Below are 20,757 nucleotides of genomic sequence, written 5' to 3'. Positions count from 1 at the left end.
TTCTTCATTCCAATAAACTGACCAATTCAAGAGACATGCACTATCCTGCATGCATGACAATCTATGCCTTCTTCTTCTACAAGAAGTGAAAAAAATGACAGAAAGTTATGTGTTTATCAAACTGATATAATTACTGCCAAAAACAACATGAATATTACAATTATATATAGTACTATAAATTAACTTACATCAACATACATCTGCCTCATTTCTTGATGGACCCCAACCTTCTCTAAAATCTTGGGAAATGAAGGAGCCTTGTGATTTAGGTGGACGGCAATCTTAACTTTTGCTTGAGAGCTCCTTTAATGGATTATGCATTGCAATTAAAAATTGTAGGTGCATCATGAAATTTAACGTGCTATTCTAGGTCTGTCATAGAATTTAAAAAGAAAGTCAAAGATTCAGTGGAAAAGATGAACTTCAAATATTTTACAGACTGTACTTACTGCCTTATCCAGTTGGGGTCAGTGTTGTGTTCTGAATGTAGTGATGTCAGTTTACTCTTTTTCAAAATGATTTTAATTACCACTCACTACTTGCAATTATTGATTCCTGCAGTAAATGTAAAGCACTGGAACAAACTCACAATACCATATATCTAAATGTATTTAAGAAGCTGTTAAGTGAAAACAGAAATTCATTATCTGAACTGATCTGGATGGTTACTTAAAAAAGTTAAGCAGTTTAGGAGATAGTCAACAAAGGGCTTCAAGATTGAGGATCATTGGCATTCAGTTGCAGATACAGTAACTGCCATGAAGTCTGCAGAAATGAAAGCTCATGGAAGCACAAAGGATGAGTTTGACCACAGGCTAAGGTTTGCCCATCTTTGAATTTGATCGACTCCCACACAGCATCTCCCTCTTTACTGGAGTGTTCATTTCACTGCATGTCTCACCCACTCTGTGTCTGCTGCTCCCTCTTCCTTTTCTCCTCATTTTTTCTTCCTCTGCCACTGCTGACAGTACTACAAATCTCTGCCTATTTTCAGCAGGCTTTCTTTTCTCCACAGATGCCCATTTTTACACTAGTTTACCATTTATTTCCCTCCATCTCTATTTCTCCCTCTGCAAGTCTTTCTGTGCTCATATTGAGGAATGCAGCATGAGGCAAGCGGTGGCTTTTTGGCTGTTGATACTTGCGACTCTGCTCCGAGGTGAGTGACTTCGACGGGTGCTTTTGAGCGGGACTGTGCTTGAACAAGAATAAGTGGGTCTTTTGAATGTAAATTTTGTATGTTTCTGTATTTGCACATGAAAATACAGTGCAAATATATATATATCTACATATATATATAGATGATATCTCTATAAAATCAGTGGATAAACGTGCTGTTAACAATTTATATGCTGTATAAATGTATTTTGTATTGATTTACCATTGTCTTAAAATATTGTTGTAGGTGCAGCAATTTTGTGACAACAGTATTTGCCACAACAATTTTTGTCCCAAGCTTTTACTGTCACATCGTGCTGTCAGCCCATACTTTAGTGGGAAAGGTTCCCACTAAATCTTTCCCACTAATTTTTGTTTTTCTTAAACTGCACTCACATTTGCTACCGTTTTTTGCATATGAGTTAACATGGAGTTTCTACAGTGAGTTTACAGCTTTACTTGGACTCAGGGGTTTGTTTGTGAATATTAATGAAGAGGAGGATGCATCATGAAGATTAAGGAACATAGAAAACAAGTCAGGGATAAAGTTGTGGAAAAACTGAAAGCAGTGTTGGACAATAAAACAATTCCCAAGCTTAAAACGTTTGACAGAGCAATGCTGATTCCATGATCTGAAATTCAAAATTGAACAGCACAATTGCCCACTTTCCAAAATGTGATTTGATTCTTGCTTAAATTGAGAGGTAGGTGAAAGAGAACATAAACCAGAGAAGCAGCTAGAAAGGCCCATATTGACTCTGCAGGAGCTGCAGAGATCTACAGCTCAGGTGGGATGGATCTGTTGACAGTTGGTTACCTATTTCGAGTAATACAGCAGGAAACATGGCTTGCTAAGTATAACTAAATACTCTGATAAAATAAAATAGTAATGGGTGAACAATTACTTATTTAATAAGAATTGTTTGCAGTGCCAGTAATTGTAACAGCAATGACAAATATTTCAGTCAAATTTGTTTCCAGCTGAATGAATATGTTAAAATTGAAGGTTCCTTTTTATTTTTTTAATATAATTTCCAGTGTGAGGTTAACCACCGCAACAAAGATCAAAACATTTTAAGGCTGTTAACGCATCATTACAAGGTGTGGTGAAAAATGTGAAATGCACTGCGGATGTGAAAGGTAAAGGAAATGGTAATTACCTAAAGAGGAACATTATGAACACAGAGAGACTATTAACCTGCATAAAGGCATTCCATCTGTGAAGTCAGAGTCATATTCAAGGTTCTGTTAGTGAATATAGATTTGACACCCCACAGTGAGAGAATTAATCATACACTGTTTCCAGGAGCTCTCCCACTGTGAAGTCTGGCTACAGAACAGACATTGTACAACTACTCCTTGCTCTCTGCAGTTGTTTTTAGCATATTTAGTGCACCTCTTACGCCCACCTTTAACACATCTCCCCAAATCAACTGGGATTACACAGCAGAGTTTGAATCGAGAGTGATTTTAGGCTCTTAGCTTAGTTTCGTGGCAAAGAGAGAGCGCTTCCTAAGCCCTCATTGTTGTGAGTGCTGTGTGTGTCTGTCTGGGGTGTTTCAGTGTTTAATGGCCTCACTATTTCCTGAATAAAATGAAGCTGACGCTTTTATGGCAGAGGGAAGACTCCGACTGGGTGCTTGTGATCAATCAAAGACGTAATTGATTAAGAAGAGCGGGACTATTTCTGTCTTCCTACTCGTATTTTTTTTTTCCCTGCCTGGGGCACACTCTCACATTTCTATCCTCTAACGTCCTTCACCAATGATTGTGTAGTGTTTTTTTTTTTGCCTTCCTTCCCTTATTTTCATAAATCCATCACTATAATTGCAGTACTTGCCTTCTTTTGTCAATTTGCCTTTATTTTGTGATCTGACAGACATTTTCTCCCCACCACCCTCTGTCCAGGATCAGTGCAGGGTCCACACCAGCGTTATCTTCTCAAAGAACTGCTGAGGGACTACAACCCGATGGAGAGACCAGTGGCCAACGACTCCCAGGCCCTCACTGTTCACTTCTCCTTCACTCTAATACAGGTCATGGATGTGGTATGCCTCAGTAGTCCTAATTATTATTATTAACTCAGAAAATACTGTTAACCAAGAAAAATCTAGAGGAAAAGTCAGAGATGTTTATATGGTTACCCAAACATTTTATTTAATTTTACGTTAGATCTTTCAGGCGTTTGATCTGTTCATTATGTAAAGGGTTTGTGTTTTTTTTTTTTTTTTAGTAGTATTTCATCCATTTTCAATCCACACAGCCTATCCATTACCTGAAAAACCTTCACACAAACAAGCCTAGTTAAACTGCTGGATAAAAGGTATTTCCTTTAATAAATACCTGATTATTTTTTCACATACTTGGACTTCTTCCAAAAATGTGTCCTTGGTGGCAAAGAGCCCACTCTTCTTGAATGAAAATTGAAGCTTCTTGAGCTTTAATGCTCTTCTTGTGGATCATGCCATAGCATCTTAGTAGGGTATTAACCCAGACTTTGAGTAGGCCACTTGAAGATCTTTATTTTGATATAATTGATCTGTTTGGAGCTGAGATTGCTGCCGCGCTTTGGAGTATTGTCCTGATGGATAACCCAAGTGCTCTTCAGTTTGGGGATGTTCTCCATCATGATCTTCTGCCAGAAATGTTCTCCATGAGTGAGTTCTTGATTCTAGAGGTCAGGCAGAACTACTAGTGAAAATAAACCAAATAACAGAACAGAAGAACAGTTCATTCACCGTATAACCAATTAAATTATACAATCTTTAAATTAAATAATGAAATTATTATATTTTTATGTTTACAATAAGTCCCACTTAGTTAATAAACTTGCTTCCAAGGGAGCCAGTCACAACAATGGCAGAACAGATCGTAATTATGCAAAAAAGAAATTATACATATATATGAAGAGCAAAAAAAAAGCAAAATAGAAGGAAGAATAGATCTGTAAAGGTGTGAAGACTTTTAGCATCTCTGTAGCTTAAAAGAGGTCGCACTTTGTTGAGCCCAGAGGATTTTTCTCATGGTTGGAGAACATTTCAAGTGCTTCTGGCATTTTCTCAACAAGCTGCCTTGTGCTTCAGGGCAAAGCAACTGCTTTTTTTGGCCACCTTATGATGAAAGACTGATTGGTGAAGTGTTGCTTTGATTAGTGCCCTTATGTAAAGTGTTCCCACCTTGCAGAGCTCTCTTTTGTAGGTGGAATTAGCTTGTGAGCCATGCGTCAATGCAAAAACTTTTTTTACTCTTGATTTCTAAGTAAGGCAGCTGTTGGGAAGAACATTTGGAGAAGGTTATAGACTTCTTCCACATACAGAATACGGAAAGAAATTGTTTGACAGCTTTAATGATGAAGACATTTTTAGCTTGCTGCCTCAAGTTGTGACTTGGATGCAGTAATGCCTCTCAAGTCATGGTTTAACCCTAACTGAACAGCGCATCAAAACTGGAGGTGTCAAAACAAAGGTTCTAAGATCTTCAGTAGCTGCACTTTTTATACATCCACGTCATGAATCTCAAACATTGGGTGAAGAAAATTGCCTAACCCTAAAAAATCATGCTGAAATTGCCTTATTCACTTAGTTGTAACAGAAAAGTATTCTGATGGTGTCTCTGGGTGAATGAGTATGAGAAATTTTTTGTTGTTTTGAATGCTTTATTTTTATTCTTTGCTTTTTAAAATGCAAAGAATAAAGAAGAGCATGTAAATTACCAACACTACTACTGTATGATGAAGTCTAAATGCAAAGTGTAGGCAAAACCAACAAATGTAACATTTTAAGGCAGTCTTAAAAAAGTGGAAAAATTATTTTTTTTTCAATTGCAAAGTCCTTTATTATATTATTTGCTTTGTGTCATGTAAGGATGAGAAGAATCAGATCCTCACCACAAATGCCTGGCTGCAGATGGTGAGTATAATAGATAACATTAATAATGTGGTATCGATCTGTGTTGCAGAAAGCTTTTTTGCGGGCTGCTGCCCATTGCAGTAGTATGCGCAGTGTCATCCCGGGTGCTGTTTGGCTTTCATTATCATGATAATGGCTTGCTCACAAGGATGACAGCTTCTTTTTCCTCCCCTAAACATGGCCTTATGAGAGCTCAATGAATCTATTTTTACTTTATTATTATAGCTCAAAATTCTAATATGCACCATGAGACTTTCTAAGCATGAGCTTAAATGAAGACGATGCCCCAGTACAGAGTGTGAGCTGACAAGAAACATGTTTCCCTCAGGAACAAAAGGATGTAGTATGTACATAATTTAGCAATGTCCTTTCACTTGTTTATATCATTTTGTGCTTGTGCCTCATAGCAGTGGTATGACCACTATCTCCAGTGGAACCAGTCAGAGTATCCTGGAGTCAAGAACCTGCGTTTTACCCCTGACCAGGTCTGGACCCCTGACATATTGCTCTACAACAGGTGTGGGACTCATGCATTCACAAAAACCCATTTAAGGCTCCTGCAGCTTGGAAATGTATGAAAATTTCTTTTATTGTCATGCAAATGAGAAAAACATAATACCGAGCATGTTTTTTTTTTCCCCAAAAAAACTTGATGCCTTGGTGCATTATCTTAAAGACAAACAACTAAACAAGACAAGAGATCTTTGGGGTTTGAAAGGGATTTTGCACAGGACCTTAATCAGATTCAAGTATGGATGTTGATTTCATTATTTGAAAACCCTGTCCTTTTTTCACATTGGACTTTTCACATCGACTTATTTGTAATTTTTCTTAACATTTTTTAAAATAATTTCTAATATCCAGAATGTCACAAAAATGAACAAGTCCAATTACTTGACTTTAATAAAGGTTGCAATTCAACCCAAATTTCTGCTGCTGCTTAAGCCTTCATCACTTTACTGTCCTTTTTCAGTGCTCATGATAAGTTCGATGCCACGTTTAAGACCAACGTTCTGGTTAACTCAAGTGGCTTCTGTGAGTATCTGCCTCCAGGTAGGTCTGCACAGCTGGAGCCTCTGAATTTAACTTGTTTATTCATTCACAAAATATACTCATCCGGCAGAAAATTAATTTAGAACGTCTGCTGCGTTCAGATATTTTTAATTTTCCCCTTCTTCCACATGACTGCCGTGAGAGTAAATTATTAATCACATTCTCTCTGTGTCACATATTGGGGGTGTTACTGTGCTGTAAAATAAATTTTCCTTCTTGTCTCTGAATCTTAAGGGATATTTGTCAGCACATGTAATGTGGATGTGAGATGGTTTCCATTTGACATCCAGCACTGTGAGCTGAAGTTCGGCTCATGGACTTTTGATGGCTGGCTGCTGGACATCCAGATGAGGGAGGCAGATGTGTCGGGGTACATGCCCAATGGAGAGTGGGACCTTATGGGTATGACTGCATAGAAACTGGGCTGGAATATAATGCATCTGTAAATATTCACAAATTAATTAAACCTGTCAGAATTCAGAGTATCTTCCCTCAGTTTTGCATTAATTACAAAAGGCAGCATCTTAAATCCTGCTGCATGCACGGCATTTTAATAAAAAATTTATATTCAGCCATATTTTTTGATAAATTCCGCTCCTGCGCCACATTTTTTCTCATGCCTCGCCTGTAACCGCACAAAACACAAAACATTTTATTAGTTGCATCAGTCACGTTCTGCTGCAGAACAATAAAATGTTGCGCCGCATCTTTTTATTTCCGTGTCTTTTCAGAGGTCCCCGGAGGTCGTAATGAGGTTTTCTATGACTGCTGTGCAGAGCCGTACCCCGATGTGACATTTGTGGTAACGCTAAGAAGAAGAACTCTGTTCTATGCTCTCAACCTGCTCATCCCATGCGTACTGCTGTCCTCCATGACCCTGCTGGTCTTCCTTCTCCCCGCCAACTCGGGGGAGAAGATCAGCCTCGGTGAGATACCACAACTGAAAAGAGGCGGTGGGATGGAGTGATGAAATGAAAAGGACACACTGTGTGTGAGAGCATGGATCTAATGTCTAATCTCTTCATGTCTAGCTGTGCGTACAGTGCCTTGTAAATGTATTTATATCCACGAGCTTTGTCACAGTAAACCTATAAACCTAATATATTTTACTGGGATTTTATGTGAACAACATAAAGTAGTGCAAAAATGGTGAAGGTAAAAATAATGCTTTTTTTCCCTCAAATTTTAGTCACTAAAAAAATTAAAACGTCTGGTGTGCATTTATATATATTTCTCTTTACTCCAAAACAAACATGCACTCAGAAGTTAAGATAAAACTGAAAGCACAATACAGTTTTGTTTCTAGATAATTCTGCAGTAGTATAGAATAACTTCAAGCCCACCAAGACATGACCATCTATCTAGAGTAGCAGGTTGAGCAGAAGGGGGCATGTTTTACGTTCGAAAAAACACAACAACACACCACTTTGTGTTGGCTTAAGAATAAAAAGCCCAAATAAATATACTCATGTTTTTGATTGCAACCAAATGGGAATGAATGCAAGGAACATGGATACCTTTGAACTATTTTAAATTGTTTTTGTTCTAATCTTTCCCCAGTAACATTAAATCAGAACTTTGTACCAGTACTTCATTAAAGCATAATGAACCAACAGAAGGAAAGTGGAAAGGTTAAAAAGATGAGCTAAGTACAACCTTTCGAGTGTCAGGAAGATGGATAATTGAGGCAGATAATCAAACACATAATAAATATTTCACTGTGGTCCATTCCTGTACCTCCATACTTAAAGGATGGTATTCTTTCTCACTATGACTCCCTGGTGTCCTGTGTCTGCCTTCAGGCATCACCGTTCTGCTTTCTCTAACGGTCTTCATGCTGATGGTCGCAGAGATAATGCCCGCCACTTCCGACTCTGTGCCGCTGATCGGTTAGTTGTTTCTGTTTTTATGATTACCGGTGCATCATATCCGGATGTTGTTGTCTTTTGTGGTTACTAACATGTGTGCTTCAGGTCAGTACTTTGCCAGCACCATGGTGATTGTTGGCATGTCCGTGGTAGCCACAGTCATTGTCCTCCAGTTTCATCATCACAGTCTGAACAGTGGACAAATGCCACGCTGGGTGAGTTTTTCCACAACATCAGCTCGTTAGATGGATGTCTCCACTAACATGGAGGAATTTTCAAGTCAAAAATTTGAATATTTTTGCAAGACTTTTGCTTGTTTACTTGTTACTGCAGAAATAAGACAGTGCACCACCACTGCAAAGTCTGCTAAATCATCAGGAGGACTATTTCCTGTAAACTCTGAGTTTAATTTGCCTCATCCTATAAGAGCAGTTTTCTCATAAAGGGCTTTTGCTCTTTCATTGACCTCAATGGTTCCTATTAACTGCAATTTCTTAATTACATTAAAAACTCTGAAAATGGCCACTTGAAAACACTTATTATCCTGGTATGATGGACATCAATTACGCCATTTTACTGTGCCAGCCTGGGCAATGGTTAAAAGGAACTCATAAATGCTGACTGATAAATATAGCTGATGTTGTATTTTGTAGGTTTTAAAATCACGAGCCCTTCTTTGATGGAAATAGTGGACAAATCATACCCAACTACTTAGGTGCCCAACTTTATTTATGTGGCTTCTTTCTGTTTTGTAATTTGCAATGGACAAATATAAAAAAACAAAATGTTTCTTATTCAATGATAGACATAGGCAGTTTTTATATAAATCCCTTTCTAATGACCTAAGGCAACATTAGAAAGAGGTCCAGAAAAAGGAAATATGTTATTTATTTGTTAGTTGTGCCATGAACAAGTTTTCTTTTGCTTGTATACATAACACACTATGGTGGGTGTTAGGATGGCCCTTAGCGGCTGGTTTACAGAGGAGTCTTGAGGCAGAGAAATAGTGCAGACCAACCAGGTGTTTATTTTCCAACATTTAACATAGAGACAATCCTGCTTACAATGGCCCTGGGTCTTAGCAGCAGCCACACCAACTAACTTGCAATGTGGCCAACATACAGGTTTTTATAGTCCCTGGCTGCTCCCATTAACAACCCCACCAAGAAACAGGGTAGGACAAAATACCTATATACAGACAATCTTAACAAAACAACTAAATCTTCAACATAATCATAACAACACTCTTCATTTTTAAGCTGCCCTTTCATTTCTAAAATACCTTTCTATAAATATAAATTCAATCATTACACTTCTAAAATACATAGTTTCATCGCTCCCCCTCTTCCATCTGCATTTGGTCTCTTCCGGAACCTTTATAAGGTGTTCAGGCCCCCGGGGAATCTTTTAGCCTGAACACCCTGCAGAGGAAGAGACAGAGGTAAGCCATTTCTACAAACATTTCAGTTTATTTCAGACAGTTACAAAACCCATCCATTTGTTTGTTTTATTTTAACAGGACACCATCAGTTCCAGCTGAGGTGCCACTGGACAAAACACAAACAATAAAATACTTCAATTTGTATTTGTCTCCTCATTCAACCCCTTTTAAGTGTTTTTATACAAGTAATGAATACCTTCATTACATTTCCTCCCCCCTCTCCAGAAGCTCACAGTACCTCAACTTTCAGGAATCCTAGACAAACAGTCAGCTGCAGTGTTGGTTTTCCCAGCCTTGTAATGTACAGTGAAGTTATATGGTTGCAGAGCGAGGTACCATCCCGCAATCCGTGCATTTGCATCTTTCATCCGATGCAACCACTGGAGGGCCCGGTGGTCTGTTTCCAGAAAGAAATGACGCCCCAGCAGGTAGTATCTCAATGACTCGATGGCCCACTTCATTGCTAGACATTCTTTCTCCACCGTTGAATATCTGGTTTCTCTGTCCAGAAGCTTGCGACTCAGAAACACGACTGGCTTCATCTCTCCATCCACTTCCTGCAACAAAACTGCCCCAAGACCCACCCCTGAAGCATCTGTTTGCAGTGTAAAGGACTTCTCAAAATCTGGGGTGTGCAACATAGACTCTGTGCAGATTGCGTTTTTAAGATCTTCAAAAGCTGTGTTGCATTCCTCAGTCCATTGGATCTTATTTGGGGACTTACCCTTCGTCAAATTGTTTAACACAACTGAGCGTTCTGCAAACTGAGGAATAAACTTCCTGTACCATCCAACCAGGCCCAAGAAGCTCCTCACTTTCTTCTTAGTTGTAGGTACAGGGAAATTATGAACAGCATCCACCTTCCCCACCTGTGGTCTAATCTTGCCAAAACCAATAATATAGCCTAAATAGGCCACCTCCCTCTGGGCAATGGCACATTTCTGGGGGTTGATGGTTAGCCCAGCTGCTCTGATGCATCCCAACACTTGTTGTAAATGGAACATGTGGTCCTTCCATGTTTGACTGAACACGACCACATCATCCAAATAGGCTGCTGAAAAGTCTGACACATCCCTCAAAACATGGTCCATAAGTCTTTGAAAAGTGGCAGGCGCTCCCTGCAGACCAAATGGCATCACTTTAAAATGATACATACCAAATGGTGTCCTGAATGCAGTCAGCTTGCGGGCCTGTGGTGCGAGTGCCACCTGCCAGTAACCTTTACTTAAGTCCAGTGTAGTAATGTATCTTGCACCTCCAACTCTTTCCAACAGGTCATCTATTCTGGGCATAGGATATGGATCAAATTGAGACAGAGAATTCAGATAACGAAAGTCAATACAAAATCTCAGTGAACCATCTTTTTTAGGTACCAGAACCACAGGGCTGCACCATTCACTGGTTGATATTTCAATGATGCCAAGTTCCAACATAAAGCTTATCTCTTTCTTTAACTGTGGCACCAACCGCTCTGGAATCCTGTAACTCTTCTGCCGAGCTGGTGCATCCTTCTTGAGACAGATGTCATGTTGTACCAGGTCTGTAAAACCTGGAGTCTCTGAAAAGAGTTCATGATCCAGCAGAGCAGCAACCTCATCCTGTTGGGCTGCTGACAGATGAGACAGATCAACCACACTGAGTTGTGTTTCATTGGAGGGCAAAAACTTCTCCTTCACCTCCTCGTCTTGAACCTCACAAATCAAGAGCTGCGGCACTGGTCTCTGACGTACCTGAAATTCTTTCAGCAAATTCACATGAAATGTCTGATGTTTTTTCACTCTGTCAGGCATAAACAGTTCATATGTGACCTTACCCACTTGTCGAATCACTTCATATGGGCCATGCCACTTGGCAAGCAACTTGTTATCTGAGGTTGGTAACAGCAATAGGACCTGCTGGCCTGGTTTCAGGACCCTCTCTTTAGATTTCTGGTCATACCACCTTTTCTGGCTTTGTTGTGCTGTCTTCATGCTCTCCTGTGCCAGAGCTGTCATTTCTTCCAACCTCTGTGTCATCTTAACCACATATGCCACGATGTTCTCCTCCGCTGATTCAGGGTGTTCCCAGTAGTCCTTCAGGAGGTCCAATGGTCCTCTCACTTGGCGTCCATAGAGAAGTTCAAAAGGTGAAAATCCAGTTGAAGCCTGTGGGACCTCTCTGTAGGCAAACAGCAAATAGGGCAACCACTGGTCCCAATCTGCTCCTGTAGTGGAAACAAACTTGCGCAGCATGTTCTTTAAAGTCTGGTTGTATCTCTCAACAAGCCCGTCCGTTTGAGGATGATAGGGGGTGGTCTTAATTCCCTTCACTCCTAGCAACTTGTAGACTTGTTGCAACAGCTTAGACATGAAGTTTGTTCCACAGTCTGTCAAAACCTCTTTAGGTATCCCTACTCTGGAGAACAGTTGTATCAAACAGTTAGCCACATTTCTGGCTTTCACACACCTCAGGGGAAAAACTTCAGGATACCGAGTTGCATAATCACATATAACTAAGATGTACTTGTTGCCTGCTGAGCTTCTCTCTAAGGGACCCACTACATCCATCCTATTCTCTCAAAGGAGTGCCAATAATGGGTAGCACTGAAGATGGGCCTGAGAAATGTTTTTCCCTGAAGTGAGTTGACATTTAACACAGGACTTACAGAAATGTGATATTTGCGTATACATTCCTGGCCACACAAATCTTCTGGCAATTCTACACAGTGTTTTCTGAAATCCCATATGTCCAGCCCATGGAACTGTGTGTCCCAGATCCATTACTCTCTCTCTGAACTGTTGTGGTAAGGCCAAGGCCTCTACATCCCCTTTACACTGATACAAAATTCCCCGTTTTACTACATAAGTAGCTTCATCAAGAAATCCTGCTGTGCCCTGTGTGTTTCCTTCCACCTCTATGACTTTCTCAAACCAACCTTTTAAAGTTGGGTCCTGTCTCTGAAGCTCACCCACATTAGCTGGAAGATTGATATCTAGCAGCTGCAATGGTTTGAAAGTGTTATCTGTTTGCCCAGCAGAACCTCTCATCTTGTCCCTCCTTCTCTCAGCCTTGGTTTTATAAGGTTTCATTGGTCCCATTTCCCATACTTCCTCAAAAAATGGTAACTCCCTCAAGGTGTTTTGAGCACTTTGAGCCCTTGTAGTGACCATGTTGTGTCCTGCAGATGACACTTTACATGGGTACTCTATGGTTTGGGCTAAAAGAGCATCAGTTACTTCCTGTGATGGAAAGTTTTCTGGGTGTGTGGGCATCAGTAGTTTGTGAGGATGTAATTCTGCTTGCTGAATGAGGTCTGCAATAATGGGGACATCATTACCCAGAACAACAGTATAAGGCAGCTTTTCTGCAAGAGCCACTGACATAAAAAATGTGTGCCCTCCCACAGTCAGATATATGTCAGCCATTGGATATTCATGTTTATCGCCATGTATGCAACTTATGTAACATTTCTCTTCCGTCCACCTTTCTCTAGGTACTAAGGAAGATAAAACCACAGTCTGAAACCCCCCAGTATCTAGCAAGGCTGTCTGTCGCTGCCCATTAACCAGAACTGGTGCAGTACAAGCAGCATCATGAAAAACACCTGTAGTGGGTCTGGGGACTGTGCAAAACAGGGATGGCTTAGATTGATTAGTAAGGGGGCAGAAGTACTGAGTGTGGCCCAGTCCATTACATAAATAACACCTTATGTCTTGCCTGCCAGAACGAAAAGGGCATTCTTAGCAGAATCAGGTTTATATTTACTAGAGGAAAGTTGCCTACCACTAGAAAATGTCCTGTTCTCCAAATGACCACCACCCCGTTCATCCCCAAAGGACTTACTTTTGTGGGCAAAGTTGGAGTCTCGGCCAAAAGAGCGGTGTTTCGTCCCTCGCCTAGCTGCCGTGAAGACATCAGCCAGTTGTGCTGCTTTTTCTGCTGTCTTTGGGTCATGCTCACAAGCCACACCTCCAGTTCAGGGTTAACCATCCTCAGGAACTGTTCCAGGATCATTGTCTCTGCAATTTCTTTTATTGTTGCCTTTTCCGGTTTAACCCACTTGAAAAACATTTCTTTGAGGCACATACAGTTCTTGTGGAGTCTCTCCAGGAAGAATGTCCAAAGAACGGAAACGCCGACGATAGGTTTCAGCTGTAATCTCATACTTTTGCAATATGGCTGCCTTCACTTTGTCATAGTCTTCTGAGTCTGCAAAATCCATCAGAACATAAGCACTTCGTGCCTTGCCAGTCAATAGGGAATTAGCGGATAGCCCATTCTTCCCTTGGCCATCGACAAACCTGGGCCATTCTTTCAAAAGTGGTCAAGAAATGTTCGATGTCATCATCAGGTAGTAGAGGATGTAGCTTAGGTTCTCTGTGCATGCTGAAATCCCTCTCAGGTCCAGCATCCGAAGACAGTTGACTTGTCCCCTCTCCTGGATCCTCTCTGTCCTCTTGAGGTCAGTGCACCTGACTGTAGCTGGTCACCTCCAGAATCTTGCCTCAGATCATACACTTGTTGCTGTATTTGATGAAACTGATGCTGCATAGATTTCCATCTATGGTCTTGACGAGCAGCTTCTTTTGCCAGCTGTTGGTCTCTCACTGATTGAGACTCAATGAGCGATTTCACCAAATCTGCAAGCTCCTCAATCTTCTCAGGGTTGCTGGGTGCCACGCCCACCTGATCAGCAGATGATTTTGCTCCCTCATCAGGCTCCACCTGTTGGTCTTGCTTCCTCTTTTCTCTGTCTTTCGTCATCCTCAACTCCACTTTGTGACTCCGCACAGCTTCTGACACCACTTGTTAGGATGGCCCTTAGCGGCTGGTTTACAGAGGAGTCTTGAGGCAGAGAAATAGTGCAGACCAACCAGGTGTTTATTTTCCAACATTTAACATAGAGACAATCCTGCTTACAATGGCCCTGGGTCTTAGCAGCAGCCACACCAACTAACTTGCAATGTGGCCAACATACAGGTTTTTATAGTCCCTGGCTGCTCCCATTAACAACCCCACCAAGAAACAGGGTAGGACAAAATACCTATATACAGACAATCTTAACAAAACAACTAAATCTTCAACATAATCATAACAACACTCTTCATTTTTAAGCTGCCCTTTCATTTCTAAAATACCTTTCTATAAATATAAATTCAATCATTACACTTCTAAAATACATAGTTTCATCGCTCCCCCTCTTCCATCTGCATTTGGTCTCTTCCGGAACCTTTATAAGGTGTTCAGGCCCCCGGGGAATCTTTTAGCCTGAACACCCTGCAGAGGAAGAGACAGAGGTAAGCCATTTCTACAAACATTTCAGTTTATTTCAGACAGTTACAAAACCCATCCATTTGTTTGTTTTATTTTAACAGGACACCATCAGTTCCAGCTGAGGTGCCACTGGACAAAACACAAACAATAAAATACTTCAATTTGTATTTGTCTCCTCATTCAACCCCTTTTAAGTGTTTTTATACAAGTAATGAATACCTTCATTACAGTGGGAGACAGCATTTCTGTGTGCTGAGTAGGTGTCTCTTGCTTGCAATCGAAAATTGGAAGTTTTTTTGCAGGACTGTGCTACAATTTTCCCCTCATCCAATTTTTGCATCTTAATTAGTTTTGGGGCAGCAAAAGGAGTGTCTCATTTATGCAGGATCCACCAAACTAGAGATCATGCAAATTTAGGCAGTTGCTTAAATTTGTGATTGTACTTGTCAATCACATATGTATTGTGATTGTGTTGTGGTGTCATTGACCTTCAGGTGCACTTGGTTCTGCTGCAGTGGGTTCCTTGGTTTCTGCGCATGAAGCGACCAGGAGAGGGAGCAGAACCCACTCTATCCTGCAGCCAAGCAGACTCTCGCAGCAAGACTCTTTCCTCTCCGACGACCACCACCACCACCACGATCCCCATCCCTATCCCAGCTCCTTCCATCCTGCCACAAAGTCTCGGTGCCCTGCAGGTGAGCTTGGCACAGCTCAGCCACCCTCTGTCCCACCAACTTCCTCAACGCCCCCAGGTTAATATCCAGCCTAACCCTAGCTCCAATCCACCACCTCAGCCCAATGGTCATCTGCCTTACATGGGCTTTCAGACCTTCCAGACCACTGCTGAACTAGAACCTGTTCAGAGGTGCCGGACTACCAGCCATGGGCGGGCCAACAGAGGATCCAGTGGAGGAGGAGAAGGAGATGAAGGGGCAGCAGTAGGAGGAGGTGCGGTGGGAATGATTGGAGATATATCAATACATCAGCACCTCCAGTCTTCAAAGTTTGTGAGCCCCCCACTGGAAACGCTTGTATCTCCTGACCCTGAGCATACAGGCGCAGCCACTGGACCCTGTGGCTTAGATCCTGGGGGTGGGAGATCAGCTGCCCTACAGAGTCACAGTGGGATTATTCGATCTGTTGCTGTGGACAACCAGCTACAGGCTCTTCTAACGGAGGTGCAGTTCTTAGTGGAGCGCGTTCGAGAGCAGGACCGTCAGCTGAGTTTAGCAGAGCAGTGGCAGTTTGCTGCTGCCGTCATCGACCGCCTGTGCCTGGTCGGATTCAGCGTTTTCAACATCATCTGCACAATTGCTATCCTCATGGCTGCTCCTAACTTTGGGATAGCTCTATCAAAAGACTTCCTCTGAGAGACAAAGAAGCAAGTCTGAGAAAGAGGGTGGTGCGATGAGACGCAGATGGAAGCACAATTTTGATTTTAAAAGCGGGAAAGGACTATTATCAGTGACTCAGAAACTTTAGGGTTAATTTTCTTATGGGACATATACAGAACTCATAATGTAGCATATGTGAAAATAATCAAATCAATTAAACTTGTATAAAGGCTAGCATTTGTAAGATGATGCCCAGTTGAGAGCAGTACAGGGTTACATTTATTCTTGTGTGCATTCATTTCAACTATAAATTGTGACATTTTGTAATTATGTAGTTGGTTTGCCTGCTTCCACTGGGCTTTGAACTTTCTGAAGGTTTTGGTTTAATCTCTACGTCGAGGCCTGCCAACAGCAGCCGTCAGCTCTTACTCATTAAGCTAACTTGCTGAACATGGCAATCAGCCACCCATCAGTTAAAGCCAATGCTACATGTGCTAATGAACAGCAAAACTTTGATCCATCAAGATGGAAAACCTGGATAACTTGTGTCAAACTGTAGAGATTGAGGAATGTTTCCTTGCATCTGGTATAATGAAGAAATAAACACATATCCACTGCCTTAATGACTATTAAGATACTGTTTCAAAAATAGGTGTTGAACTCATCTTTATTTTGTTGCCACTCTGTTATAGCGCTGTCCTAGAGTCACAGACCACATACAGAGAAGCTTAGAAACACATGGAATCGTGTAGGTGTAGCTTTTCTGTGAAAATGACAGGTAAAGCCCTCAACTGCAGTGGTATCTATACATGCTCACTGTACACAACTCCATTGGTGAAAAAAGCATGTTGATGCTTGTTGGAGTATATTTAATATTTTCTAGGAACATATTTTAGTAATGAAAGTGTCTTGATGTCTCTTGTAAGTAGAAACTAGCTGCATAAACTGTTCAGGTGTGTTTTTGAGCAGTTCTTCAATATACCGGTAAATGTTCTTCATAACTTGGAGCTTATGGAGAGCTCTTCGATGCACTCTAATTTTCAATTGAGTTTAATTCAAGTGATTGATTGGGCCACTCTTTCAGTTTTAGTTTTTTTCTCTGAGACCAATTGATGGTTTTGTTGGTTGTGTGTTTGGGATTACCTGACTGGTAAAGTATCTGTCCCTATTTAATATTATCTGACCTTCTTATTAATAATGTCTGTGTACAATTACACCTTTTATCCTTATAAGCATCTTTTAGTTCCATAGGCTGAAAAACAGTCCCACACTATGATTTCATCACCTACCAACATTAATATTGCTATGGTGTTTTTGGGGGACTAATGTGGGGTGCCACTCCTTCCCCAAATTAGGTATATCAGATTTTATCTGACCAGACTATAATTTTCCAGTATTTCAAAGACTTATCCAAATATTATACAGCAAACAAAAATGCTTCAGAATGCTTTTCCTTCAACAGTGGAGTCTTGCACAGAGTGGACAAACAGTCTGTGACTGATTTTTGATTGTTGGACAGCTTGGCTGATAATTGTTTTTGACTCTGATTAAATTATATTGTTTCCACGTTCAGATTATGCTTGCTCTGCTCACAGGAACATTCGGATGTTCAGATGTATGTTTTGATTGCTATTTGTTTGCTCTGCAACTAAGGTGAAGGGACAAAGAGAGAGCTTTTCTCTCAACAAAGCATGACTTTTGTGCAATAACTGAGTGATGACGACCTGTGAAACACTCAATTAAAAATACAAAAGTTAAGATTCAGTAGTTCTGACAGAAGCAGGGCTGCTTTTTAAATACTGACATAGTTCCGATTGTTTCTTGGCGTCCTGTTGTGTTCTGCTGTTCATTTTCTTCATGTTTTTAACACCTACACCCTGTTTCACTCTATTTTTTTTATACAATCTAATTTATGGCAGTTTTTGTTTTTATCTATTTGCAGGTGTGGGTAACGTCAGTTGCTAATGCCATATGTTGAGAACATATCTATTATGAAAAAAATGGAAGTGTTCAGTGGGTGTTTTCACATAAGCTGGCAATTTGAATGACTGACCCACGGGTTCATCCATAAATGGCCAGGGAAGCTATTACAGCATTTGAATCTTGGTCAAAAGTTTGGTGTCTGTATGCCAAGAGAGGATTGGGATGTTGGCTGCTAGAAAAATGCTCTCTTGCACTATTTTTCACCACTTTTTACATAAATATGAGGGTATAAGCAGACATGGGTAAACATCTTTTCATAAGCTGTGCTTCTAATAACAAAAGTAAAAGCATCGTCTACATTTTTTCTATACAAAGAAGGGAAAAATTAGACTACGCTCAGCACTCTGGGTGTGCAATTATAATCTGTTGAAAGCAGGTCTTCTATGCTAACGGGGTCTGTAGTGCTAACTAAATTATTAAATTACAGTTCATATTTGTATTAGTACATAATACATTAAGTATTTAAGCCTAGCTCTGGCCTTGACTCATTTATTTAAAAAAAAGCTTTACAGAGGAGTTTATATGTTAAAAAGCTTTACTGTGAACCTACATATAAAGTTTGATCAAAACAACAAATAAAAGTGCTTAAAATTACCATATTGATTTATTGTTGGGACGTGTTTTGGTGCTTTCTTTACTTAAAAAGTGATCTAAAAGAAGGGGGAATGTGACCAATTTAAGTCTGTCTTGTTGCTTTCAGTTTGTGAATGATAATAGCAGTACTTCTAACAAATGGGCAACATTTAGAACGTTTGGCCTCCAAGTCACTAAAATTAGCTCTTTTAAATACCAGATCTCTCTGTGCTAAAGCTCTATTAATCAATGATTTCATCACTGAACATAATATTGATGTTATGTTTCTGACAGAAACATGGTTGAATGACAATAATGAACCGATCGTACTAATTGAATCTGCGCCTCCTAACTACAATTTCTTAAGTGAGAATAGAAAACATAAAAAAGGAGGAGGCGTGGCTTCAATATTTAAGAATACCGTAAATAGTAGTAAAATTTCTTTGGGTCACTTTACTTCTTTTGAGTATCTTGGAATTGAGATTAAAGGCCTCAAACGGACTTTAACACTAACTTTATACAAAACTCCAACATATGTGGAAAATTTCTTTACTGAGTTGAATGAACTTCTATCTCTCGTATGTATTAATTATGAATGCTTAATAGTTGTTGGTGATTTTAACGTTCATGTTGACAACCCCCAAGACAGAGGGGCTAAAAAGCTCTCTAATATCTTAGAGACTTTTGGTCTAACACAACATGTCAAACAAGCAACACACACTCAAGGACACACACTGGACCTGGTTATCAGTAAGGGTGTGAATATTTCCAATGTTTCTGTAACTGATGTCGTCCTGTCGGATCACTTCGCTGTTATCTTTGAAAGTTCTTTATCCTTTAATCCACTTGGACAAACAGCAACCATCACAAAACGTTCTCTCACTGAAAGCACAGCAGAAACATTTAATCAAATCTACTCTTCTTCCTCACCCTTAAGCTGTAATGACGTAGATAAGTTGGTAAATGATTTTCAGTCTAAAGTTTCAGATATCATTGATTCCATTGCCCCAATTAAAATGAAGGTTGTGTCTGGTAAGAAGAAATCTCCATGGAGAAATGCACAAACAGTTAGATCTGCAAGACAACTCTGCCGTAGGGCAGAACGAAAATGGCGTAAAACTCAACTTCACGTTCATTATGACATCTATAAAGAAAAACTACGTTACTATCATTTAACACTCAAACATGCAAGACAGGCCTTCTTTGCAGATGTCATAAACAAAAACATTAACAATGCTCGAGCTTTATTTGCAACAGTTGACAGGCTCACAAATCCTCCTATCACGTTACCACCTGAATTTCAGTCTATTGCTGCCTGCAACCAGTTTTCCAGTTTCTTTTCAGAGAAAATTCAAAAAATCAGAGGATTAATCTGCACATCCACTATAAAGTCAGAACCAACACTGAACCCAAACAAAACAAATACAGAAAAAATGACCCAATTTCAACTACTTAATTATAAAACCCTAGAGGAAATTATAAGTCAACTCAGCTCCAGTTCCTGCTGTCTGGATGTTCTACCCACACATTTCTTTAAGAAAGTTCTGCCTGTTGTTGCTACTGATCTGATCCAAATAGTAAACTCATCGCTCTCATCAGGCGTTTTCCCCCAGGCTTTGAAAACGGCAGTAATCAAACCACTGATAAAAAAGAACAATCTAGACAAATCACTACTGCAGAATTACAGGCCGATCTCCAACCTCCCATTCATCAGCAAAGTTATTGAAAAAGTTGTGTGTAAACAGTTAAATAGCTTCCTAACGATAACCAACCGCTTTGACTCCTTCCAATCTGGTTTCCGGTCTCACCACAGCACAGAAACTGCCCTCGTAAAAGTGTTCAATGACATCCATATAAATACGGACTGTGGGAGAACCACAGTGCTGGTTCTGTTGGACCTCAGTGCAGCTTTTGACACTGTTGACCATGACATATTACTGAATCGACTGAGAGTTGGGTCGGACTCTCCGGTCCAGTGCTTAACTGGTTTGAATCGTACATAAAGAACAGGGATTTCTTTGTTTCAATTGGAAACTTCTCATCAAAGAGGTCAAAGGTCACATGTGGGGTACCCCAAGGTTCAATCCTAGGACCCCTCTTATTCAATATCTATATGCTCCCACTAGCTCAGGTTATAACAGGAAATAATATTAGCTACCATAACTATGCAGATGATACACAGCTCT

The 20,757-nt window shown here is 40.3% G+C and overlaps 1 protein-coding gene across 1 annotated transcript; it reads left to right on the top strand.

The window, feature by feature from the left end:
* Positions 1-907: 907 nt before the first annotated feature.
* LOC122830950 (neuronal acetylcholine receptor subunit alpha-7-like) lies at positions 908-18,853 on the top strand. Its single transcript, XM_044116781.1, has 10 exons — positions 908-1,159; positions 3,067-3,206; positions 5,022-5,066; positions 5,474-5,583; positions 6,040-6,119; positions 6,354-6,521; positions 6,851-7,045; positions 7,922-8,008; positions 8,093-8,202; positions 15,176-18,853. The coding sequence occupies exons 1-10, from the start codon at positions 1,108-1,110 to the stop codon at positions 16,049-16,051; spliced, it is 1,863 nt and encodes a 620-aa protein (XP_043972716.1). The 5' UTR covers positions 908-1,107; the 3' UTR covers positions 16,052-18,853.
* The last annotated feature ends 1,904 nt before the right edge of the window (positions 18,854-20,757 follow it).

The sequence above is a fragment of the Gambusia affinis genome, linkage group LG05, assembly GCF_019740435.1.
Source record: "Gambusia affinis linkage group LG05, SWU_Gaff_1.0, whole genome shotgun sequence".
In the NCBI taxonomy this organism is placed as follows: Eukaryota; Metazoa; Chordata; class Actinopteri; order Cyprinodontiformes; family Poeciliidae; genus Gambusia; species Gambusia affinis.
The sequence above is the reverse complement of the archived record's forward strand: the minus strand, read 5'-3'. Positions and strand labels throughout refer to the sequence as shown.

Coding starts and splice junctions, on each gene's coding strand:
- LOC122830950 (XM_044116781.1), top strand. CDS start 1,108: ATGAGGCAAGCGGTGGCTTTTTGGCTGTTGATACTTGCGACTCTGCTC. Junction 6,120..6,353: donor CTGTGAGTATCTGCCTCCAG/GTAGGTCTGCAC, acceptor CTGAATCTTAAG/GGATATTTGTCAGCACATGT. Junction 6,522..6,850: donor TGGAGAGTGGGACCTTATGG/GTATGACTGCAT, acceptor GTGTCTTTTCAG/AGGTCCCCGGAGGTCGTAAT.